General features: G+C 46.9%; 1 protein-coding gene across 11 annotated transcripts in view; it reads right to left on the bottom strand.

Moving 5' to 3' along the window:
• Nucleotides 1-5284: 5284 nt before the first annotated feature.
• GBF1 (golgi brefeldin A resistant guanine nucleotide exchange factor 1) overlaps nucleotides 5285-25320 on the bottom strand; it is a 126339-nt gene continuing 106303 nt past the window's right edge. For 3 of the 11 annotated variants that reach the window (XM_063103536.1, XM_063103541.1, XM_063103543.1), the window contains 30 exons: nucleotides 24989-25157; nucleotides 24408-24619; nucleotides 23971-24069; nucleotides 23140-23334; nucleotides 22722-22911; nucleotides 21967-22107; nucleotides 21572-21660; nucleotides 20405-20607; nucleotides 19845-19968; nucleotides 19435-19560; nucleotides 19085-19167; nucleotides 18090-18326; nucleotides 17708-17801; nucleotides 17076-17252; nucleotides 16682-16746; nucleotides 16470-16593; nucleotides 16200-16271; nucleotides 15956-16050; nucleotides 15537-15690; nucleotides 10592-10817; nucleotides 9925-10085; nucleotides 9556-9802; nucleotides 9232-9437; nucleotides 8187-8337; nucleotides 7965-8095; nucleotides 7664-7765; nucleotides 7263-7376; nucleotides 6935-7115; nucleotides 6658-6786; nucleotides 5285-6151 (listed from right to left, as the gene is read on the bottom strand). In XM_063103536.1, coding sequence (XP_062959606.1) covers nucleotides 5874-6151; nucleotides 6658-6786; nucleotides 6935-7115; nucleotides 7263-7376; nucleotides 7664-7765; nucleotides 7965-8095; nucleotides 8187-8337; nucleotides 9232-9437; nucleotides 9556-9802; nucleotides 9925-10085; nucleotides 10592-10817; nucleotides 15537-15690; nucleotides 15956-16050; nucleotides 16200-16271; nucleotides 16470-16593; nucleotides 16682-16746; nucleotides 17076-17252; nucleotides 17708-17801; nucleotides 18090-18326; nucleotides 19085-19167; nucleotides 19435-19560; nucleotides 19845-19968; nucleotides 20405-20607; nucleotides 21572-21660; nucleotides 21967-22107; nucleotides 22722-22911; nucleotides 23140-23334; nucleotides 23971-24069; nucleotides 24408-24619; nucleotides 24989-25157 — 4575 coding nt within the window. In that variant the 3' untranslated portion in view covers nucleotides 5285-5873. The remainder of the gene's footprint in view (nucleotides 6152-6657; nucleotides 6787-6934; nucleotides 7116-7262; nucleotides 7377-7663; nucleotides 7766-7964; nucleotides 8096-8186; nucleotides 8338-9231; nucleotides 9438-9555; nucleotides 9803-9924; nucleotides 10086-10591; nucleotides 10818-15536; nucleotides 15691-15955; nucleotides 16051-16199; nucleotides 16272-16469; nucleotides 16594-16681; nucleotides 16747-17075; nucleotides 17253-17707; nucleotides 17802-18089; nucleotides 18327-19084; nucleotides 19168-19434; nucleotides 19561-19844; nucleotides 19969-20404; nucleotides 20608-21571; nucleotides 21661-21966; nucleotides 22108-22721; nucleotides 22912-23139; nucleotides 23335-23970; nucleotides 24070-24407; nucleotides 24620-24988; nucleotides 25158-25320) is intronic. The other 8 variants (XM_063103537.1, XM_063103542.1, XM_063103544.1 and 5 more) reach the window with 4 other exon arrangements.

The following is a 25320-nucleotide window of genomic DNA, read 5'->3' as shown; positions in this document are numbered from 1 at the left end:
TACTCGGCTTTTGCGGCACCTAACGCTTGGCTACCTCTGAAGCTGGGGAACCCCAGGGGGAAGCCAGCGGGCCCCAGCACTCTGGTCCCCAGCCCGAACCCGGGCTCCGCTGCCGGGAAGAATTAGGGGAAGAGGAAGGAAGTTTATCTTGCGGTCGGTCCCAGGGCGCCATCTGGTGGCCTCCTTGGAGACTCCGTACGGCCCCGGGTTCTCCTCTGTCGCTCAGTCTCACGGCTCTGGGAAGAGGAGGTCCAGACCTAAAACTTATTCTGTAAGTGGTAGGTTCACAGAGGACCAGGGTTAGACGGCTGACCGAAGTATGGGAGCTCTGCGTGGGAGAAGGAAACGAAGCGTTTATCTGGGAAACACAGGCCTCGTTCATCCATCACGGAGATCTGGAATATTAGAATTGAAAAGGCGTCCAAAGTCTAAATAGTGCAGACTTCCTCTGCTGTAGGAAATCGCCTCTTATATACTTTCCAACTTCCACTTGAACACTTCCAGTGGCAGTAAGACCAGGACGGGAATTTACCAGACCCTGACTCCGTGGCTGGACCTCTCTGGTTAGTGGTGTTTCTCTTTAGCAGGTGCCATGAGTAACCTCCATTCCTGGAGTCGTCCTCCCTTAGGCTTGTGGAAGAACAAGGCTAATTCAGGTCTCTCCTACAACTTGCCTCCACCTTCGTAACAACGGGATTACAGGCCTGCACTACTAGCACTAGGTAAAGAGAGACAATTATGGCTCTCGTGTTGGGCTCTCTGTTTCTTACTTCTCTCGCCTCTTCATCTTGCCTGCAAATATAATGTGCCTGGTAATATGTTAGGGTACTTTAGTATAAGTTCTTATCCTTCCTCCCTCCTCAAACCTTAGGAGGTAAATATTACCCTTACTTTACAGATGGAGAAATTAAGGCTCAGAGAGGTGAAGAAGCACAACCAAACACGCGGCTAGACAGGACAGAGCCTGGATTCAATCCCAGACTGTTGACTCCAGGATGAAGCTCTTTCCCTTAAATTCTTTTCCCTAAATTCATTTAAAACAAAACAGGCCTTTCCATCTTCCTATGGGCCTCTCAAGCAAACATCATAAGATGCTGCCAAACAATTTGCTGAAATCCAAGAATATTTTCCTGGCAAATCAGATTCTTAACTCTTAGGTTAAAATGGAAAAAGGTTAGTTTGCTAAACTCTAACATAGTGAATATGTGCTGGTTGCCATTGATCATGACTGTCCTTTCAAAGAGCTCATAAACCACTGGCTGAAATTGGCATGAATTCTTCCGGTCTAAGCAGCACCTTTAAAAGCAGCCCTAGGGGTTGAGCTATTTTAGTTCAAGATTCTCGGCTGTAATTGATCTGAAGATTAAAACAAAACCTTTATTATAGAAAATTCCGAATGTATAAAGAGTGGAGAGAATAGTTTAGTATCCCCATGTACTCATCTGTCAGCTCCAACAATTTGCAAGGCATGTTAGCCTGGGGATTTTTAACTAAGTCAGAATAGTTTATTGTTAGTCTCTATAGCCTCATTTATCTGGGCTTAAGAAGCCTCTTAATTGTTTGTTTCACTAATTTTCAACCTTATAATCATCTCTGTTTCTCCACTCACCCCTAGCACAATGCCTGGCCCAGAGCGGATGCACCATCAATTTGTTCCATTTACTCACCAATAAATAGTGAGAGCCTACTCTGGAATGTCCCTGCTTGCAGACAAACATCAAATAGATGTGTAATATGTGAGTTGGTGATAAATGCTACAGAGAAAAATTAGGTAGGTAAGGGGATAGAGAGTGACAAGGGTTTTCTAGACAGCAGCCAGGGAAGGTCCCTCTGATGAGGTAACATTTGAACCGTGATTTGAAAAAAGTGAGGGAGTGAATCATATGGAATATCTGGATTTTGAATATCTGAACAAAACTGTGGATTTTGTTATGAAGGAGCTGAAGAGCCATTGAAGGGTTTTGAGCTTGTGGGATGAAAATGGTATTGATGTGTCTTAAGAGGATCCATCTGGCTGCTGCGTGGAGAGTAGAGTATAGAATGCAGGGAACTGGGATGAAGGAGGGATGCCCGTAGTTTGATCGATGGTGGCTTCGACCTAGGTAGTAGTGGGTGAGGATGGTGAGAATTCATCACGTTCTAAGTAAAGATAGAAGCAACAAGATTTGTTGAGGATTGGATATAAGATGTGAGAAAAGAGAGGTTCTTGCCATTAAGAACCTGGAAGCATGGAGTTGTCTTTTAGTGATGGGGGGCAGACAGGGGGAGGAGCATATTTGTTAAGGGGTAATCTAGAATTTTTCCTGTTAAATTTATTATATTTTCAGATGCTTATGAGCCTCACAAGCAGAGATATTGAGGGGCAGGTGGATATGAGTCTGGTGTTAGAGGAGGGGTCAGGCTCGGCATGGAAAGATGAGAGTTGGGCGTAAAGTTAGTATAACAGATGGTATTTAAAACTTTGACAAGGACTGGCCAGTTAGTCCACTTGGGAGAATGTGGTGCTGACAACACCAAGATCCGCGTACTGGCCAGCTGCCAAAAAAGTTAAAAAATATATATAAAGCTTTGACAGTGGACAACATCACCGAGCGAGCGAGTATAGAGAAAGGATTTGAGTACTGAAGGATTGAACTCGGGGCATTCTAACGTTCAGAGGCTGTGGAGATGAGGAGTCAACAGAGTCAGTTAAAAAAGGCATGGCCAGTGAGGTGGAGAACCAAGAAAAACCGGTGTCTCAGAAGCACAGTGAAGAATATTTCAAGGATGGGAGGTGACCAACTATTTACTTGAACCAAAGCTCCTTCTCAACTGAAGCCCAGGGCCTGAATGGTTCTGTTTTCTCACAGCCACTTATCTTCCAACCAGTAATCTCTGAGCAAAGGTAAATGCCCATGGCTATAGTGTTGTTCCTAGCACTTTTGGGGTGTGTGTGTGTGTGTGTGTGTGTGTGTGTGTGTGTGTGTGTGTGTGTGTGTGTGTGTGTGTGTGTGTGTGTGTGTGTGTGTGTGTGTGTGTGTGTGTGTGTGTGTGTGTGTGTGTGTGCGTGCTCATCCTGTAATTCATCCTTCCTCATATCATTATGTGTTCAGAAAATTCATATTTATTCTTGGTTGTGTGCATCTCTTTCCAGTTTTCATAAACTACTAAATTCTGAGCTCACTGGGTAATATCCTTTTTCTTCAGATGCTCAACCTTTTGTTTCTCATGAGAAGCTACAGAAAACATATTTAACTTTGGAGGGTTTCTGCACATCACCACTACTACTTTTGAATGGAAGAAGTGTCATTGGAAAGAACATGAGGTTTAAAGTGAGACAGACCTGCGTCTGATTCCCAGTTCCCTAACTTCCTGTGGCTTGGCCTCTCTGAACCTGTCGCCTCATCTATAGGGGGAAAAATACCTCTAAAAGGTTAGAGCAATGCACTTAATACTGACACATATAGGTGCTGTAACAATAGCATTTCTCTGTGTTAAGGTCTTAGGTCATGGAACCATCTCTAGCTTTCCTCTGGACTTTTTGAAATTTGCCTCCTAGTTCTGGTGGGAGATGTCATAAAGACCAGCATTTCCCTCTGGACTATACTATTACTTTCCCCCAAGGTTTTATCACTTCCACATTACCAAGTCATTCTTCTGTTGGTCAGAATTAAGGCCTGAGTATTAGTTCCTCTTGTAGCTTCCTTTGCCTTCTAAGAGAGGACATTGTCAACAACACAAGTCATGCATATATTAGCTGCTCTTTTTATAACAGAATGAGACTTCCGGCAAATGTTTTTCTTTGCTGCCCAACAGGGAGAGGGTCCATTTGCCCTTGCTCCAGCTTCTTTCGTAATTTTTTGAGATCAATTGAGGGACATAAAGTTGTCCTATTCCTTTGTGCATAGGATGGCCTTCAACAGCCAACAGTACAAGCGGGTCTTCAAAAAGTTCATGGAAAGAAAAAAAAATGAAAGAAAAAATTAAAAAATTAAGTTCTATGGAAAGGTTTGTATTGTTTTTCAGTTCTGTTTTTTCAATCTTTTTGAGGTACCCTCATATTTCCCCCAAAAGGAGACACATGGAGGCTTCTAAAGGCAGAGTTTATGGGGTTCAAATGGTAGAACAGAGACACCATAGCTGAGGCCTAGAGCCCTACTGTCCAGTTGCCTATGAGCCAGGCCTTTCTGCACTTACCCACAATGCCCTCTGCTCCTCAGAATTTTCCCAGGGGTAGGATTGGGCAAGGCCTCTGGTTAGTGTGGAAACCAGGCTGGACTTGGGGGAGAAGGAAGGGAAAAGGGAGAAACTAGTCTAGGCGCTTCAGGTTTCATGTCTTAGTATTTTTCCACCTCAGGCTGTTTCTATTTCCGAGGTTCCCATTCCTATACCTGATAGAGGCACTTACAAAGATCCAAACTTCCAGCAACGTGGCATTGGTGAGCAGAGGGAAGCCCAAGGTGCTGAAGGATAATATAGTCAGCTGGTCCCCAGTACAGATGGTGACTGCCCCAGCTCTCCCTGAGGGAAGCCCACTGGTAGTACAACAGGGTCCCACTCTCCTCTGTCCCCCAGGAGGAGGAAGGCACCATTGTGGAGGAGGAAGCCAAGATGATGGCTTCACTTGGGAAAGCTTAATGCATAGCATTCTGAATCCCACCCTCAGCACCTCAGCCCTGCCGAGGTCATGCTGCCTGCCCCACGCACACTCCCACCTGTATTACCCTGATGCAAAGGGAATGCAGGGGAGGGGGTCCTCCAGTCATGCTGCAGTGACTGGAGTGGATGGAGGCTATGGGGCAGGGAAAAATTGACCCTCTTCAGTTTGGGGCCAAAAAAAAAATGAATGCCCTGTGCCCAGACACGTGATTCCAGCTGTGGGCAAGATGCCCACTCCACCTCCTAAGCCCCATGGATACCTTTGTGCTCAGACTGTGAGGCACATCTGAGGGAAGACTTCTGAATAACTGCCACTCAGCTCTGAATCATCTTCCCTCTGACCCCCATCCAGGCTGTCTCAGGTGTCTCCCTTGGAGTGGTTATGGAAGAGGACAACTACCCAAGCCCCTGGCGCATCTCTAGTGATGGGGGCGCACTGCTATGGCAGTGGTAGCGGGGCAGGAGCAGTGGTGAAGGAATCCTGACCATGGTCCTAGCATCTGGCTGGTGGCTGGGGGCCAGGTAGCCAGACAGTGGGTAGGCTCAGCCTTATTTTACCTCTGTTCATGCAAGGCCCAAGCTGGGCATCCCAGTAACATGGTGCCCTGACTCACAAGCTCAGGAAGGAGACTGGAGAGAAAGGCAATGATGTTGGTACTAAGACATTTATTATATCATAAAAAGTCCTTTGTTGTCCTGTTTTTCCATATGTACATGCTCCTGTGGGCAGTTCCCACTGTCCGGCCCCACCTGCCCACCCTCCATGGTGCCAGTCAACTCTCCAAACTGACCAACTAATTAATAAAAGAGGAAGAACTGGAGGAGGTGGCCCAGGGCTGATGGAAGCAGGATGGGAGAGGGAAACAAAGTGCAGAATGGTTGGGCTTTGCTCTCAATGCCTAACCATGGGCAGGAGGGGTCCACTGGCGGGCACTGCATGGTTGGCACAGTGACGCCTCCCCAGAACTGCCAGGCTGGAGGCCGATGCTGCAGGTGATACCCAAGTGTGTTCTCAGGTTGGATCCCAGGAATGGAGAGCAAAGGAGGAAGAAGGTCCTGCAGTCTGATTGTGGGTCCCAGCAGGGGCTATAAAAGTTCTCTTTCTCAGGTCTCTATCCAATTGGCAGCAACAGTAGCTCAGACTGGACCTGAAGAATTTGTGGCTCCTGGGACAGCTGGAAAGGGGCTGGGATAGCCTCATGGGAAGCACTGGTCCTGATCTCTGAGGGCCTGCCTTAGTTGACCTCAGATGTGGGCATAGGGTCTGTGGGACGGGGTGTGGCCAGGAGGGGCACTGGTGAGGTGGCCTCAATGAGCGCGGGGTTGAGGATGATGGGCAAAGTCATGGGTGGCACGCCCACCTGCAGTGGGGAGGCCAAGGGCTGCAGTATCAGTGGGGGCTGAGTAAAGGGTGGAGGCCCGTCTGGGGTAGGGCTCAGCCTGCTGGGGCTAGAGGCCACTGGGGATCCGGAGGAGCTGCTGGCAGCTCCGGGACCCTCGCGCTTCTCAAAGTCTGTAAAGAGAGCAAGGTGCAGAAATCAGACTCTCTTACTGGCACAGGACAACTCTGACATTCCCCAGGTCATTTACCGAAACTCTGTTCCTCCCAATTCCTGTGAACAAAATGGTCCTTCTCAGGCTAAAATGTTGGGAATCTCCTCTTGAATTTCATTTCAATGTTTAGCTACCTTATATCTACCCTCCACCTCCTTTGCTGCATCCCTTGTTAGGTTAATTTTGGTCTGGTCTTTACCACAATCCCTGAAGGGCAACCTCTCGTATTCACTCTATGTCCCTGACCTAGCCTTCTGCTCGCAAGCCTGCAAATCTCAAGCAGCTAGCTCATAGCTGGATCACAGCCATCTACCATATGAAAAGCAGGCATATAGGATTCTCTGGTTGCCTCTTTCCCCCTGGCTCACAGCCTATGCTCAGCACCAATCCCAAGCTACCCTGGGCCTCCTCTTAGGTTTCCTGCTTCTTGCCCAACATCCAGTAGGCTAGCCCAGAGGGACTCACCACAGGCTCCCAGCTCAGAGGGCATCTCTGGGGGAGGTGGGTGGCTAGATGTCCTGGTGTCACCAGCAGCAGGAGTCAGGTGGGCTGAGGCCAGAGGTTTTTGGCCATGAGGCTCCATGGGCATGGGATCTAAGGAGGGTAGAGAATCCAGATGGCAAGTCTTAGTTTTTTCCTTCCAGCAGAGCCCTGGCTACCCACCAGTCTTTCCACCGACCTAGGGCAGAGAGAACTAATTCAGCTCTGGGGACTCTTTTGATAAAGCTGGGATGTTCTCTACCCTGAATGACAGTTTGCTTGAAGAGTTCATCTCGTAGGTAGGGAAGAAAACAGTCAATGCGCTCCCAGGTGATCTCCCAGAGGGCTGAGGGGCTGCCTCCTCGTGCATCTGCACTGTGGAAAATCTCCGCTGTGTCCATCACCAGGAGCATGTTCTTCAGAGACTCAGGGATGGCCTCCGACTGCAGGCAGCAGCAGGACCATGAGAATAGAGAAGGGCACAGGGGAGGATGGCAATGGGAAGATGGTTACCAAGGGGGAAACAGCAAGTCTTCCCAGCAGGTGGGAGAGGAGACAGGTAGTGGGAATTGAGATGAAGTAAAACATACCAGTAAGTCACTGGAGCCTGCATGCATGTACTTGTCCATGAAGTCCAGGATGGTGAGCCAGAGAGCCGCAAAGGTAGAGAGTGACAACAGCGGAGACAGGTGCTGCAGGAAGACCTATGGCCCACCAGCCCGCCCCTTTCAGCTGAGGATGGTGTAGGAGCCTTCTGCACCTCTCTTCAAGGCTGGGAGGCAAGCCTGTCCTATCTTGCATAGGAATCTTAGATCACAGATTTCTCTGAAACCCCAAATCCTCCCAGATCCTTGGTTCCTGCTGAGTCTCCACAGCGGTGGGTCCTGAGCACTTACATTGCATCTCTAGGTCCTACCACAAGCCCTGGCCTCCCTCCTTGGGAAAAGGCAGGTGTAGGGAGAGTAGGTGGGTATGGGGTAGTGAGCAGTACCTTAGAGAGCAGTGTGGAAGCCCTCATCCGGGTCTCCTCCATCCCACCTACATCTGCAGGGCTGATGTTCTCCAAGAGCTTGGTCAGTAAAGGAAACAGCACCTGGTAGGTAAATATCCAATATCTCCCTAGCAGGGTCAGTTGGGCAGCCTTGCCTCAAGGAAGCCAGGGGCTGGGGTGGATGGGCACAGAGTGGAAGGGAAGGTGTGATGCAGGCTAAAGACACATAAGGGGCTGAAGAGCTGCCTGGCTCGCTGTCTTAGGATTTGAACTTTATCTTAAGACCAGTAGGAAGTCCTACCTTGTTAAAACACGACTCCCATTCCAGGGCATCCAGCTTTTGCAGATCATGTACCAATAGTGCTCGCTGCAGATAGGTCAGTGCCTGCATCCGTACTTGGCGTCGGGCATCACAACACAGGCAGGCAATGCCTAAGAGCAAGAGCAGGGTCGGGATCCTTCAGGTGCTCCCCAAGCACCAGCTCCACCTCTGTCCCTACCCTGCCTGCTCCCCCAGGTTTACCCTGCAGTAAAGGGCACCAGCAGTGGGCCCAGAGGGTGCGTGAATCCGCTTCAATCTTCCGGCCTCCTGTCTCCAGGTGGCGCTGCTCCTCAGCCCACGAGCTGTAGATAGAGGCTGCCCGCGTGTGCAGGGTGTGCATCAGGTCTAGCAACTGGGATCACAGGAGGGCAGCACATGAGTGGAGCTAGGTCTAGTGGACCCCTTCCCTCCACCCCTCTTACTGTCCCTGTCTGAGTCCTCAAGGGGCCTTCTCACTACTCCCTTTTCCTCGACTGGATGAGCTGGTTGCTTCAGTTTGGGCCTGTGTTTTACAAAGTCAGGTATTACTCATGGTAGAGTACACTTTAGGAGATGTGTGGATTCAGTATTTAACTCTTGACCTTGTTGTCAGCATCATGCTCTCCATCAACTAAGCCAACCGGCCAGCCCAGTACTTTTCTTTTCAATTTTATTTCACACCTTCTGATGACAGAGAAAGCCTCATCTTCTTAATCTCGTTTTAAAAACAGAAAGCAAACCTCAGGCTCAGAGGCTCTGATGGGCAACAGTGTCTGGCCAGATTTAATAATTTTTTATTTTCATAATTTTTCCGTGATTACCCTATTTAAAGCAATTGGTTCTCCATTTATTTAGTGATATAAAGTCTGCTCATAAAACAAATTTTATATGCCTTGAAGACACACACAGTAGTTCGGGAAGGATAGACAAGAAACTGGTGACAGTGGTTGCCTTGAGTGAAGGAAACTTAGCAGCTGGGACAGGAATGGAATGAAAACCTACTTTTAATAGTTTAACCTTTTGAACTTTGTACCATATGCATGTATTACCTATTCAAAAAATAAATAAATCTTAATTTAAAAATAAACTTAAGCAAACAAAGACTTACAGGTGGTCTTGGATAAGAAGAATAGTGTGAAGCGGGTGGCTGAGGTCCTGGGCTGGAATGCATGGGCTCATCCTCTCAGCCCTGGCTTTCCCTGGCCCCACCCAGGCTCCCAGTATCAGATGCGTGGGGAGGAGAGGAAGTAAAGGGTGCCATACTTACGTCCTGACTGACCTGTAAAGACACCGTATGGTAGCTGGCAGGCACACCTTCGTCTTCTTCATCATCACTATGCCCGCCCCGAGTGACATGCTGGCTGGAGGTTCGAGGCCGCCGAAGCACTGAGCCCTCCTTGGATTTCTTCTTGAAGCGGTTCCCTTTGCTGTCATATTTGTGACTCTTGCCACGTTTCTCCTGGAACTTGCAACCTGAGGAGAGCTGGAACCTGGTCACATTTCCACATCCACAGGCACAGATGCCCTGCCTTTTCTCCCTCTCCACCTCTACCCTGCATATTCACATGGCTGTGAATGTCGGGTGACCTACCGCCATTCAGACTGGCCTCCACAAAGATGCGGAGAGTCTTGACGCAGAGCTCAAAGTTGTCAGGTGTGATGTGGGCAGCGTCACGCACGATGAAAGACAGCGATTCCACACACTTAAGCAGGGACTTAGTGTCGTGTGGCCCCAGGTCCAGCCCTACTGTTAGGCTATATTGATTGACCAGGGGTGAAGGGCCTGGCCGGGTGGGCCCCAGCCCTGGCTTGGAGGTATCAATGTCGTCCTTCCCCACCTGTAAAGTACACAGACCCAGGCTTGATCCCTGTCTACCTCTTGATGCCCTCTCAGAGGACTAGAACTCTTACCCACAGGCCAAGGAGGGAAGACTTACCCGCTGCCCATACCCTCACTTACCACTAACCAACCACTGTTGACCACGTCAGCATCTGTGGCTGATCGGTGCATCTTGCCAGGCCTGCCATGGTCAGTGTAGACCTCTGAGTCGGAAGTGTACCCTCGGTCCAGGCTGATGTCATTTTGATGGTAGGATGGGAGCTCACTGTCTGACTGGGCCCCTAAGCCAGGCAGGGGCAGGGAAGAGTCAGGATAGGGATGAAACATTGAAACAAGGGATAATATAGTCTCTCAGAAGAAAGGTGCTAAGGCCTGGCCTCCCCTCTCTCTGGCTAGGCTTACTTTCAGCCCTGTCACCTGAGGGTTGAAGGATCGTCTGGACAGCTTCTCTCTTGACCAAATAGGGCAATAGGCTAATTTGGGCTTCTGATGGCATCTAGTAGCAGCTGTCAGGGGAAGGGGGTGGTGGCAAGGACACAGTTTCTGGGAAAATAGTCCTCAGGACAGTAGGAAGCTTGGCTCCATAGCATTCTGCATTGCCTACTTGCCTTTGTGTTATTTAACCCATGGGTACTGGCCAGTGGGCATAGAAAGCTGTGAAAGCAGGTGGCAGAAGCCAGGGGTGTATAACCTGAATGCAATAACCCGTGTTTTGTTTTTCTTGTCCCAACTTCTGGGGCCATAACTGTTTATCTGCCAGCGTGAGTCTTCCTGGGTAAGAGCTTACCAGCATCAGGTGCGTCAGCCCTTGCTGTGGCCTGCAGAGCAGCTGGAGGCTTCACACCTGAGCCAATGCACTCCAGCAGTGTGAAGAGAGTGGCCCAGTCATCACCTGAGTGGATGTTGGCTGCGTTGGTCTTAAGGAGTTCATGGAGCCCGTATGCAACTTGGTGGCTGACTCGGGACAGCACGCTGGGCTTCATCAGTAGCAAAATGCGCAGGGAGAGTAGTACCTGGAGTGGGGGGCAGGGACATAGCTTCCTGTGTAGTCTTCTTCCCTACCAGTCTCCTTAGGCCAGTGAGGAGAGTTTGGCTAGGATCTAACTTAGGGCACTGATGCTGCTTTTTTTTTCATATTTTCCATTTTTTAAAATTGAAACTTCCATTGAGATAATTATAGGTTCATATACCATTGTAAGAAATAATACAAAGGGCTGGCCGGTTAGCTCAGTTGGTTAGAGCGTGGTGTTATAACACCAAGGTCAAGAGTTCAGATCCCCATACCAGCTAGCTGCCAAAAAACCCCACAAAACCAAAAAACAGCAAAAAAAGAAATAATACAAAGAGATCCCTTATATACTTTGTCCAGTTTACGCCAATGATTAAATAGTATAGTATCACAACCAGGATATTGACATTGATACAATCCACTGATCTTACTCAGATTTTCCTAGTTTTACTTGGTTTCATATGTGTATGTGTGTGTGCATTAAGTTCTACAGACTTTTATCACCTGTGTAGGTCTGCATACCATCACAAGATGCTGAATAGTTCCAAGCCCACAGGATCCCTCATGTCACCTTTTTTATAACCACCCCCACCTCCTTCTTCCTGCCCCCATCCCTAACCCCTAGCAGCCTGTCCTTCCTCAACTTCTAAAATTTTGTTATTTTAAATATGTTATATAAATGGAATTACAGTATATAACCTTTTGAAACTGGCTTTTTTCCCAGCATAATTCTCTGATGATTCATCTAAGTTGTTGTGTGTATCAGTGGTTTTTGCTTTAACATGTTTAACATTTTGTATTCCATGGTATGTATGTACCATAGTTTATTCCCCTACTGAAAGTCTTCTGAGCTGATTCCAGTTTTTGGCTACTACAAATAAAGCTTCTATGAACATTCATGTACAGGCTTTTATGAGAAAGTAAACTTTCATTTTTTCTGGATAAATGCCCAAGAGAGTGCAATATCTGGGTTGTACAATTGCACGTTTAGTTTTATAAGAAACTGCCAACAGAGTAGCTGTACCATTTTGCATTCCCACGAGCAATGTATGAATGATCCAGTTTCTCTGCATCCCTGCCAGAATTTGGTATTGTCGTATTTTTTACTTTAGCCTTTCTGATAAGTGTGTAGTTATATCTCTGTGGTTCTAATTTGCATTTCCCTGATGGCTAAAGATGCTGAACATCGTTTCATGTGCTTATTTGCCATTTGTATGTCTTCTTCATTGAAATATCTGTTCCTATCTTTTGTCCATTTTCTAATTGGATTGTCTTTTTACTGTTGTGTTTTGAGAGTTTTTATATTTTAGGTACTACTGTTTTTAAAAATATATAATTTGCAAATATTTGTTCCTAGTCTATATCTTGTCTTTTCATCTTCTTCACATAGGTTGTCATTGAACAAAAGTTTCCAATATTGATAAAGTCCAATTTATCAATTTTTCCTTTTATGGATTGTGCTTTTAGTGTCAAGTCTAAGAACTCTTTGCCTAGCTCTAGATTCTGAAGATTTTCTCCTGTTTCTAAAGGTTTTATAGTTTTACATTTTACATTTACATCTATAATCCACTTAATTTTTTATTTTTATTTTTGGCAGCTGGCCAGTAACAGGTATCAAACCCTGAACCTTGGTGTTATCAATACCACACTCTAATCAATTGAAGTAACTATTCCCCCCTACTCCCCTTTTTTTTGTACTCTCAGAATTTAATACAGTGTTTGGCACTTAGTAGGGCCTCAATAAAAATTGGTTGAGTTCATGAAGGGTTGAGGTGTTTGATCTGATGCTTCTCTATTTTACTTATGAGATGATGATTTGCATGGAAGAGGTTTTATAGATGAATGTGGAAGTGGGTATAGGGAAGACTCACTTATCTTGGTGGTGAGTAGTACACACAGGCACTGCAATTCCAGGGTGTAATCTCATGATCCAAATGATCTTTGTTTACAATGACAAATGTACTAGATGTGGATTCCAAGTAGAGGCTCTACATTAGACAGGAATCCATGCAAAATGTAGATGCTTGATGGCCACTGAGGGTAAGGCAATGTCCCTTGGTATGGAGGAAAGTAGACCATTTTAGTAAATATGAAGATAACATTGTTTTAGTAATATGGAGAGAATTCTGTGATAAAAATCTCCAAAGATGATTAACCACAATCACCAGTGATTCAATAAGGGTTGGAAGAGGCCTCTGTCTTCTGGTTAAGTTCTGCCAAGGCACATTCTTCTTGGTCTTCCAGATCTTCTGGATCTTTGGCCATCAGAAGTCCCAAGACCCAGAGTTGAGATTGTAGGGAATCTTGAACAGATAGAAGCTGAGGACAAAGCTGCTGTGGTATAGACTGGGACTTCAGTGGGAGTGTTCTTGACCAGGACACATTGGCAAGAAGTCCACTGCATAGAAGCATCCCTTTAAGGTTAATGGGCTGGCACAGGCAAGACCCATGACCTGTGGCAGGAAGCAGCAGTCCCATTATTACTCTTCTATGAGTGGATTATAGCAAAGATTTCTGGGTGTCATAACCTGGTGAGTTCAGCTTCCTTGAACTGAATAAAAGATAGTACATCAGCTCACCAGTTTTGGGGACTCAGGACCTAATGGGTCCTGAAATCAATAGATGGGAAAGAGATAAGCAGCTCTGGTGCTGGTAGAGTTTATGGGCCATCCAGAGGTCCTCTCAGTTATGATGACTGGTGCAGGTTGTGACTGCCTGGCTTCTTTAGGTATTGCTGCCAAGTTTCAAACATGGCCTTAATGGCCAAACATTCCTTCCTTAAGGTATTATGGTTTCATTCTGCAGAGATGAAAAAGTTTTGGAGGCTGAGAATTCCAAAGTCCAGGGAACACACCTGGAGAAGGCCTTGTTGGTGGTGACAGTGACGCAGGGGTCTCACATGGCAGATGGTGGAGCACAGAGAGAGAGACTCTCATGTGCTCTCTTTTTAAAGCTTTTTAAGTTAATTTTTCTATAAGATATGAGGTTTAGGTCAAGGTTCATTTGTTTCTCTCCCCCGCTGGATTTTTTTTTTTTTTTAATTTTATTTTGTCAATATACATTGTAGCTGATTATTGCTCCCCATCACCAAAACCTCCCTCCCTTCTCCCTCCCCCCTCCCCCCCAACAATGTCCTTTCTGTTTGCTTGTTGTATCAACTTCAAATAATTGTGGTTGTTATATCTTCTTCCCCCCCCCCGGTTTGTGTGTGTGTGTGTGTATGTGTCCCCGCTGGATTTCAATTACTCCAGCATTATTTGTTGAAAAGGATATCCTTCCTCTATCGAATTTTTTATCTTTGTCAGAAAATCAGTTTTGTACATATTTGTGTGAGTCTATTTCTGGTTCTCTATTCTGTTCCTTTGATCTATGTGTCTATTCCTCCACCAAAAACACATAATCTTTACTACTATAGCTGTATGATAAGTCTTAATATTAGATAGAGTGATTCCTTCCACTTTATTGTCAAGATGTCTGCATATTCTAGGGCCTGTGCCTTTCCATCTAAATTTTAGAATAAGCTTGTTTATGTCTACAAAAAATCTTGCTGGTGGGGCACAGCTGGAAAGAGGGCTTTACCCTCCCCCTTCACGCAATGCATGTTTGTGGGTAAACTGGTGCTAAACAACTTGTAGATGATCTGCTTCTGGGTCAGGGTTGGGGTGGGTTTTTTTTTTTTTTTTGCAACTGGCCAGTTTGGGGGTTCAGGGATCTGAACCATTGACCTTGGTGTTATCAGCACCACACTCTAACCAAGTGAGCTAACTGTCCAGCCCTGGGTCAGGGTTTTGAACTTAGCACAGCAGCTCCCTTGCTGCAATCTATTGAGAATCAGCCTTTGACACAAGGGTTTGTAAGGACAAAAGAATAAGAGCAAAAAGAAAATTATTTTTGTTTATATTTAGAAAAGGAGGAGCTGGCCCATTAGCTTGGTTGGTTAGAGTGTGGTGTGGACAACACCAAGGTCCAGGGTTGGATCCCTGTACTGGCCAGCTGCCAAAAAAGAAAAATGAAAAAAAAAAAAAAAAAAAACTTGGGATTTTTATAGGACTTGCATTAAACTTATAGATTGATTTGGAGAGAACTGACATCTTTACTATGTTGAGTCTTCCAATCATGAACATAGTATGTCTCTTCATTTATTTAGGTCTTCTTTGATTTCTTTCATTAGCATTTTGTATTTTCACCATATACGTGTTTTGCTAGGTATACATCTAAGTATTTCACTTTATTTGGAGCACTTCTAAGTGGTATTGTGTTTTTAATTTCAGTTTCCATATGTTCATTGTTAACATGTAGAATTATGATTAATTTTTGTGTATTGATCTTATATCCTATGACCTTGCTGAACTCATGTATTAGTTCTATGTTGGTTGTATTTTGTAGTTGAGCCAAAAGATCTCAGGAGAGTCCTAAGCATGACAACCACAAAACCAGGTATAGGGCTGGGACTGCTATAAGGCAGCAGTAGTCTAGCCCCACAAAGCAGATCCATAAGAGCCTACAGAGGTGCAGGGCACTAACTTCATGCCTGAGACCATTCCAGGGTCACTCCCAATGTGACCTGTTAGACCACACCAACCATGTGGTTACTGGGCTCATGCTATGGGACACTAAATGTACTCTTTGTCTAAGGCCATATCCATAACTGACATTGTGGCCTTGGTCCCTTGCATACCTGCCTCCCTGCACAGTACCCCCCACCCCTGTGCACTCTGCTTACTTGGCCACTGATTTCCTCTCTCCGGAGCAGCCGAATGGCCAGGCGCAGCAGCCCCACCACTGCTCGTTCCACAAGGAAGCAGAAATCTTGTGCCTGGACACAGAGGTGATATAGATGGTCTCGAACAGTCTGCCACACACAGCCTACACGGTCCCTGCAGAGAATATAAAAGGATGAGGACAGTCTCGGCCTGAAAGGTCACTAGGCAGTAAGTCTCCTAGGCCTTTTAGGGCTCACTGGTATTATAACCTAAGCAAACAAGTATAATGAGCAAGCTTCTCCCCTACTACCTACAGTTTCATGTTTTTCTTGCCCCCAGAGCCCACTCAGCAAGATGTCTTCTAACCCTTTGACACGAGCCCAGTACAGGGTCTACCTAAAGACTGTGCTGACCTACCTGTCTGACAGTCTTACCCTACCTGTTTTCCAACACAATCCTTAGCAGCATCTCCAGACAGAAAGCAGCATCTTCCTCATCATATGTCTCTTCATCTGGCGTCACTGAGACCAGAGCCTGGAAGGTAACAGCAGCAGGACAGTAGGCATGGAGAAGCCAGCCACTGGCCCTGCCCTGCCAGAAATTGAGGCATAAACCACTGCCCCCATCACCCCTCCCAGACCCAATCAGCTTTTCCATCCCTCTTTCCTTTCTTCATCCTGTACCTTCATGAGCTCCTGCAATGACTCCAGCTGGAGGAACTTGCTTTCTGTGATCATCTTTTCTGGGTCACATTGCTAGAGGGGGAATAAGTGGGGAGGGGGCGGGCTGCAACATGGGTTAAAGGGAAAAGAATGTCCCCAAGATCCAGGGAGAAAGGGCAGAGTTAGCCCTGGTTACAAGCCTTGGATAACTCTACTCTTCAGTTTACAGAGCAGCATCTGTCCTGTAGGGAGGGGTCAAGGCTTTCTCACCAAGGGTGGGCAGGCAGTTACCTTGATACAATCTAAGGCCACTCTTTTGGCCTCTTGGTTCTCAGTGGATGGGCCCCGCATGCTAGACTGCTCAGGACCACTAAGTGTCAGCCAGCTCACAAAGCTCAGCACTGTTGACTCTCCTCTGTAGAAAAAGGGTTCATGCCCTGGTGAATCCCAAAGTCCTGACTCTCCCTCCCCAAACCTCTCCTCAGCCTCTGGTTTGTCCTTACCGGTTTGATGGTGTTTCCTCCCGCTGTAGACAGATCTTGCCATTGGGATCCACAAAATCTTCTACCTAGAAAAGTAGGTCAAGAATAAGAATAATTTCTTTCCATATGCTCTTTGCATTTACTGACCCTTCAGGCAAAGTTCTCTGGATTTCTTCCTGTAGCCCCTCTGCCCCTACACTATTGTTCCCCCTCCAATTGGTGACATGGAATGGCTTCTACCAGACTTCCTTTACAGCTATCCCCCAAGATCTGTGGTCTCACATTTGAGGTGTTCCTAGTAAGTTTTGGCAGACATCAGGCAGAGCACTACCCTCAACCAGTTCTATATCCAGATAGCACATAATGTTGGGGCTCTTGCCTTGTGATTGTTCACTGGTCTCCTACCAAGAATTACCTCTACCATAGCCTTGGGTAGCAGTTGGGCTCGGAAGAGCTGCAACATGGCCTCCACGATATTCTTCCAGCCCTCTCGTAGGATGTCACCATGATGATGGGCCAAATGGAATACTGTCTTGGCTGTAATGTGAGCTTTAGGGTTGCTTCCAAATACACTGGGCAGGTTCTCAATAGACTGGAAAAAAGGATGAGAAGAGGCTTAGGGCCTGGCTGATATCTGGAAAGGAGAATCTCTCAGGCTTCTGCCTATGGTTCCCTGAGGGTCCTTTTGCTGGTTCTGCTTCAATCCCCCATAACACTGGTAAGGGCTAACCTGGATAAGGCCTTCCCGACTCTTGCATCTCCTTTCTCATTCCCATTACATGAGGTGACACTATTCTCATCCTATAATGTGTAAGACAGAAATGGCCTAAGCTTTGGTGTAGAGCCAGTGGGGCAAGGTGAGGGAAGATGCTGAGGGCCACCAGCTCTGCAGATAAGGGTAGGTCCATGGCTAAAAGAGGGGTTACACGATGGCTTTGGTTAGGATCCCTTTACCAGCCAGCAGCCAAAGAAAAGAAAAGAAAAGAAAAAAAAAAGAGAGAGGTCATCCTTTGGAAATCCAAGTATACATTTCCTGCCCTTGCTCACCTCACTGCTGAGAGCTGTGAATTTGCACAGAGAGATGATGAGATTGTCAAACACATCGCTGAGGCCATAGTGAGCGGAGATCATGGCGCACTTCCTGTAATGTCACCCCCATCCCAGAAACAGAGTCACTGGAAGGCCAGGCAGCCCTTCCAAGTCCCTGAGGAGTCTCGCACGGGGCTCGGCAATTCCCCAGTCAGTCCCAGGAAGAAACCTTCACTCTTGAGTCTAAGACTGAGCTTTCTCAAGCTTCAGCCTCCCTCCAAAAACTCAGGAGGAACCCCATTCTAAGGAAAGTAAGAGTAGGAGTCAGAGAGGCATGGAGGGAACCATGTTAGTTCAAAATGGTAGAAGGAGGTGAAGACCAAGGCCAAAGCTGGGCTACCTGAAGCCTGAGATGGCTTTCTGGATGATTGTCTCCTCAAGGCTCTTGTCAAAGACATAAGAGAGAGCAGCAATAGTGGGGCCCCAGGTCATGGTGAAGAGGTCAAGATCGTAGCTGCCAGTGGGTACACGAAGAAATATGCCCTCAGGGGTGGCACCTCGATGAAGTAGCACATTCCACACATAGTTCTCCCGAACCAAGCCTGTCTGCTCCTCAGGCATCACAATTTCCTCATTCCTGTTAGGAGATAAGGTAAGGAGTAGCTGGGAACCTGACTGATTCCAAACTAGGACAAGGGGCTTTGCCCATACTGGCACTCTCTATCAGTGAGAGGTCATCAAAACTGTAGCTCAGTGGTCTGCTTCCCACCCACCAGGGGGACTAGGAAGAAAGAAAGGAAGCATCCCATAATCTCAAAGTCCTCTCTCTAAGTGGGGCCCTTAGTTCTGTAGTAAGAAGATGTACAGGGTTGACCAGTTAGCTCAGTTGGTTAGAGCACGGTGTTATAACACCAAGGTCAAGGGTTTAGATGCCCCCACTGCCAAAAAAAACCCCCAAAACTCCCATTCTTTCTGGTTGTGAGAGGATGAACAACTCTCTGTACTTTTTCTGATTCATAGTAAAGAACTAAGTGTCCCATCTCTGACATAAGCCTCACCCTCCAGTGCCCATCTTGAACAGTTCTCTGCCATCCACAGAACATATCTTGTAAGCTAGACAGGAAAATCCAGCTGCTTCAAGTTCAGGAAGTGGGGCCATGATACTTTACTTAAGAGGGGCAGTTTGGACCCTCACTTAGAGTACTAGATCCCAATGTTATTCAGGCTGCTCTAAGGAAGAAATGAACCAGCAGAGAGGGGGCTGCCCAGCTCAGTTCCGGGCTAAATCCAGGGCAGGCGAGTCATTGCAGTCTGATGCAACTCTAAAAACTGGAAAAGGAAGCTATGTGCTCTCCTTAACAGAGATGCTGTCCCATTCTCCACAAATATACTCACTTGATGGCATGGTACATATCCTCCAGGATGTCTTGCTCAAAGTCTTTGCCCCCATTCACACCTTTTAGGTTTTTGCGAAACTCCTAGAGAAAGGCCAGTAAGCTTTTTCCACCTGTGTTAATGCAGAAGCCCCATCCAAGGAACTCCTGGGTCTGTGGTAAATAGGACTTAGGGCACAGTAAGTGAAAGAACCCACCTTCCCACCCCAATTCCTCTTCTGGATTGGCCAGCCCTCTCTGATTCCCTTGGACAGGACCCTGTCCACCGTGCCCACTAGAAATCCCATGTTCTTCCTGCTACCTTCAAAGCTGTGCTGGATCTTGTTTGCCTTGGCTGGGACCCAAGTTTACCTCCAGGGTCATGGGTGCATTCTGTTTGCGAACATTGTGGTTGTGCTGGTCAGTATTAAGCATGATGACAGCATAGGCCAGGGCAAAGCAGGCATCGCTATTGGCAAATGGGGAGCCATTACAATTCTGAAAAAGCAAAGACCCCACCTGTGTCAATGCCCTTCTCTTGCCAGTTAATCCCTTACTACCAACCCACTGGTCAGTACTGGTACAGAGGGGAGGTACCACCCAGAAAGTGGCCAATCTCTTGCCAGCTCCTTAACAGAATCTGATCTCTCCCTGGAAAGCTCACTGATGTTGCTCTCAGCCTTCTTAGGAGACAGTAGCTGGGTTCCTTAGTTGGGGACCATAGAAGTCCTCAGTCAAACTGACCTAGGATCCTGGGGCTAGTACCTGACACTCAAACTCACCCTCCAGTGTTCTGTGAATGCCTCCAGCAATCTCTGGATGACTGGTGCTTCCCCAGGCAAACGGAAGGCTTCCAGGTAGAGGCGAAGAGCTTCGTCCAGCCGTAGTCCCTGAAAGCTGAAGGTGCTATGGGGAAAGGAAGAACAAAGAGAATGAAGATATGTAAGCAGCATATGTTGTTGGGCTCTCTGTAGCCACAGTCCTCCTAATCTTCTCTTACTGGAATGGAGGAGACTGAAGGCTCTGGCAAAGGGGTGGTATCTCCTGGTCATCCCTAAGACAAACCCTAACTTAGTACTTTTCACATTAGCACTCTTGCCTAGAAACCTCACCCCTTGGAAGCCTGCTCCACCCCTTTGCAATGTTCTCCCTGCAGAATGGAGAGGCTCCCAAAGCTATCTCATTGAAGCCCCTTTCAGGTTCAACAGATATAAACAATGGGAAGAGGAAGTGTGTGTGACCTGCATCACCAGGAGTAACAGGCTGAGACTGTTTTGAGGGAGGAGTTCCCTGTCCTTGCAGACTGATCAACTATGTCCCACGATTCTTATAGCTTCCTCACCTCACAAAGCTCTCCAATAGGTCAATGTTTTTGCGGTCACTCACAAACTCTCCAATCATTTTCTTGTCCAGCCGAGGGTTCTCTCGGAGCCACTGGGCTACCTCTGTGTTGTCCATTGGGATGGTGAGAAGGCCTTTCTCCTGCAAAAACTGGATCCCTTTCTTTGGTTTCTGGTTGAACTGCTCTGTGCCAGTGATTAGCAGCTGGAGGAGAAAGACTACAGGTGTCAGAAGCAGCTGTGCTCCTAAATCAGACAAGGCTAGGCTGGACTCCACCATAGCCCACAGCTGGTCACCTAATCGGCCCCTAAGATGTGATTCTTAGTGACTTCAGAACTAAGAGTGGATCATATTGGCTTTAACTTTCCCCATCTTCATGCCTAATTAGAATTGGCTGAGGAGCTCCTTTTCACTTTTCTGAATGTTCAAGATGCATGGACAGCTTCCTCACCTCTAATTTTTTGATCAGGGAAAAAAGTAGAGAGACTAGAGAATTCTTCTCTCCAGTTTTATATCCACCCCTGGCATCTGCTGACACCAGCATCTTGTTTATTGCCTGGCTTGGATTCCCCTTCTTTCTTTGGTTACCTAACTCTTACGGCCCTGGGTTGGAAGGATGAGGTGGACTGTGGTAATAACTCGACTTTCTTTGTGCCCAGTCACAGCCCTGTAATCAAGGGCACACATAAACCAAAGGCTGGCATAAGAAAAAGAAAGTGTTAAATAGAAGGTTTTCTTTGTGTTAAGAAAACTAAAAGAACGAAGAATTATTTGAACTTTACTAAAGCACCAGAATAAATGTCAATTCCCTTTTATTGCCAATAATCATGTGAGAGCTGGAGATGACCGATAATCTTTTGTGACCCACATGACAATAGCTCCCAGTGCTCCCGTTACCACCATCAATAACTTGGCTCTCAGCTGGTGAGGCATTTGCCCAGGGGCATACAATAGGATATGCCCAACTGCATGGTTTAGGAGTAAGGGAAGGGCTTCAAAGGAGACAGGGAGGTTGCTGAAGTCCCAAAAGGCCAAAGACTAGTCTTAGGAAGCTGTACAGTGAGCTGCTAGACTCTCCCTCACCCTCATCCTTTGGGACAGAAACCCTACAAAGGACACCCAGACAGAGGTAGGCAGAGGCTGAACTCTGGGGAATATATGGATGTACCTTCTTTTTGTTTTTAATTTCAATTAGTTCCCGTGGATCTGGAAGGAGACAGGAAAATCGAGGTGGCTTCCGGGTAAATTTTTTGTCAGCTAGGAATGGGAAAAAGAGAGGGAAAAACCCATAAGACCTCTTTTACCAGGATAATGAAGTTTGTAAAGTTACTAATACACTCCTCAATGATAAAGGAGGAACTTCTGAAATTTGTCCTTCTCTTCCATTTCCCTGGAAGTCCTACCTTCTGGAGCTCCATGTTTTCTTTTCTCTCTCTGGGTTTGAAGGCATGCTGAGCTGCCAAGGCTCACTCAGGTATTGCCCCAGGTGTCTCTCTCTTCCCTCTGCTCTCCACCAGACCCTCCAGTTGAGAGGGCTTAGGGTCACAGACACCCAGTACCCACCTCCAGAGTCACCAGCTTCCTCCAGATCACTGCATCCCGGCTTCCCGTGTTCTGCTGGCAGCCGCCCTCCATGTGGCAGATGTAGACCTAGGATGTCTGGGGCCATGCCTCCAGCTTTCCCATCACTGGCTGCTCTCTCAGCTGGTAAGAGAGAAGATACATGAAGACTTATAGGGTAGGTAGCTAAGCAGAGTTACAGGAGAGGTCGAGTCCCAAGCCAAGAAGACCTGCATGCTCCCACATAGGGTGCTAGCCCTGACCAGGACAAACCCAAGCCAAAACAAGTGGTCAACTGTCCCATGTCATCCAACCATTAGATTCTATAATTGAAAGAACAGATTACCCAGTCACTTTCCCTGACCTTCTGCAACCTCAATCTTCAGGGGGAGATAGAGAAGATTAATTAGAGTCGAGGCAGATATTGGGGATAGGGAAACACAGGCCTAGAGTTTTTAGAGACAAAAGTCCTATATCCTTTAATCTCTGTTCTCTTTTCTTGCCATAAAAAAAATAACACTTCTGTAAAAAAACAAAAACAAAAAACAAAACAAAAAGTGGGGAGGAGGAGAAAGGGAGAAGTCCTTGAATCCTGCTAAGCTGCCTGACTGTCCTATTATTCAAAACACCAAACCCCAGAAGCACAGAATTGGGAGTACCCAAGCGGAAGTGATATTAGGACAGGAGGAAGGGCTCAGTGAGTTGAGAATGGATAAGCATAGAATCCTGGGATCTTCAAAGAAAAAAATGCCTCTCACTATTGCTACTTTCTTGGGTGCCATCTACTGCCTCACAGCTGGGTCTGGTTGTCTCTTTCTTCTCTTGCTGAGTGAGGTTGTTGAGGACTTTGGCCTGGCAGTGAGCCTCAATGCTGTCAATCACTGTCAATAGGGCATCAAGAGACAGTAGGTGTGTTGTATAGAGCTGACCAGACACAGGGAAGGCATTCTGGAAAGTAAACAGATCCATTACACTTAGAAGAATACTTTACACTTTAACTGTTCATTGCCCCCAAATCCTGAAACCTACAACTTGTACATTGCCCTTAGAAAATGCCTTTCTTCTTCCTGTTTCCCAGCTCTCAAGGAGCCTCCCTATATGTGGCATTCTTATTACTACCAGGGAGATTTCCTTAATAGAGCTTGCTTTCTAGAGGTCAGGAATAGTACTCAGCACCTTGGACAGCAACTTGGTGAGGTCTTCAAAGAGGTTGGAACAGTAGTAGTCACAATCATAGTTAATGTAGAGCTCGGTGACAAAGCTGGGCATGTGCCAGAGCTGCACAATGGCCTCCAGTGCCATCTCCTTCATCTCGTAAGGCATCTTGGGGTTCTCTACAGTGATGATCTCCATGAGCTTTTTGATGTACATCTGGCAATAGCCCAGTAATTGCCATTTGGGTGGAGAAAGGATTCAAAATAGGAAGAGACAAAATTGGACAGGAAGAACATTAAACAGGGAGCAGAAGCCCAGCCAAGAGGCATGTATTAAGAGACACCTAAAGGTATTTCATCCCCTAAATACATCCCCCTCTTTGGCCTCCATGTTGGGGGAAAAGGCCTGGCTCTCTGCCTCATACCTAATCCCAAACAAGTTGCCTCTTGCTTTTTTTGTGCTATGTGAGCCTGAACTAGTCCTATTTAGAGCTTTGTTGTTGTTGTTGTTGTTGTTGTTTTGCAATTTAGTGGCAATGCTGGCTTTACTTGCCTGCCTGTGTTGCAGAGGAACTACTGGACAGAAGAGCTGTTCCCACTCATGGTAGGTTTACCTGCCAGTCTGCATATTGGGGTACTCCCACTTTAGAATCAGCCAGCTTTCTCTACGCTCCTTTTATCTTTGCCACTAAAGAGGCCAATTGACGAATCAAAGATGGAGGCTATAAGCACTCTCCTACAGAAGGCCCTTAAATCCCACCCCTGCAGCATGACAGAGCTGGCCCAACTAGAGACACTATATATCTCCCCCCCCCTTTTTTTTTTCTTTTTCAACCGAGATCAAGACACTCACCTCCAATTGGAACTTGAGGTGCTCTCGCATGCTCTCAAACAGTAGGAAGCATACTCGTAGGGAAGCAGCATAAAGGTTCAGTCGCTCTACACTGAGTAGCTGGAGATTGGAGCAGAGTAGGCTGTGAGGTTTCTGAAGCTGACTATGGCTCAACCAAGAGATAGGCAGGAGAACAAACTCGGTGAAGTTGCCACTGGGATCCTGTGCTCCAAGGGAACTCTCTATATGGCCATTCCTATATTTCTTTCTGGCTGCCAGAGTCCATGGGGAACTACTGGAACCCTCTTACTACGACTACTGGCCTACTGGGAGGGAGGTGCTTTTCTGGGTCCTATCCTCTTTGTACAATCAGCCAAACCTCCCTGTGCTCCCCTGGTCCTTGAGAGATCCTGAAAAACAGCCAAGCACTCTAAGACCCTCTAGTAATCTGGTCTTACCTGGAATAAATGGCGGCACATCTCATCCTTGATGAGGCCCAAGAGGGTCTGGCATTGGGCAATAGGAGCTGACTCAAGGGCCACTGTCAGCAAATGCAGTCCCATGTGAATCATAACCTCTGAGTTGTGGCGGTCATGTGGATTGGTGAGTGAGATGAGGAAGCGGAACAGCTCACGGATACAGGGAAGACCATAGGGGATCAAAGCTGTGCCTGGGGAAGGCCAAGAGGAGAGTGGTACTGCTAAGAAACAACTAGCCTGCTGGCTTGGCCTAGGATAAGGCAATTTCAGGTAAGTGATTCTCTTCAAGGAAAATGACTACCTTTCTGTTAAAAGTTCTAAGCTTTCTACTCTTTCCTCTCATTTCCTATTGTACACCAAGCTCCCTTCTCTGTATAAGTTAGGGAAGGGCTCCATCCATGCCAAAGTCCTATAGCTTGATTACATTTCCTGACTAGAAAATGACCTAGAATTTGGACCAGCAGGCAGTAGTTACCTTGTTCCAAGATGGTCTAGGTTCAGGCAGCTTGGAGGGTAGGATGGGGGAGGTGAATGGAAAGAGCCTGCCAGAGAGCACTCACCTTCTTTCTGGGAGGACTGTGTAAAGCGCACACCCCGGGGATTGACGTAATCCATGTCATGGACAGAGGCAGAGTCAGAATGGTCAGCAGGGGACGTGCACTCCTCTAACACTTCAGGGATGGATTCCACGGATGCTGACTGGGCCTTCTCCACATGGGCGCCTTCCTGCTATGACCAGTAGTGAGGAGATACAGGAAGAGGGATGAGGCATGAGGCAAGAGCAACTTGAAACTTACTCCCCTTGAGGTACCTGTCCTCTAAGACGTCTCTAATGGACTGCAGGTGTAGGCCCCTCAGTGGTTTATGAATCAATGCTCAAGGCAGGAGTATG

Source organism: Cynocephalus volans, chromosome 7 (assembly GCF_027409185.1).
Source record: "Cynocephalus volans isolate mCynVol1 chromosome 7, mCynVol1.pri, whole genome shotgun sequence".
Taxonomy (NCBI): Eukaryota; Metazoa; Chordata; class Mammalia; order Dermoptera; family Cynocephalidae; genus Cynocephalus; species Cynocephalus volans.
Note: the sequence above shows the minus strand (reverse complement) of the source record. Positions and strands in the feature narration are given on the sequence as shown.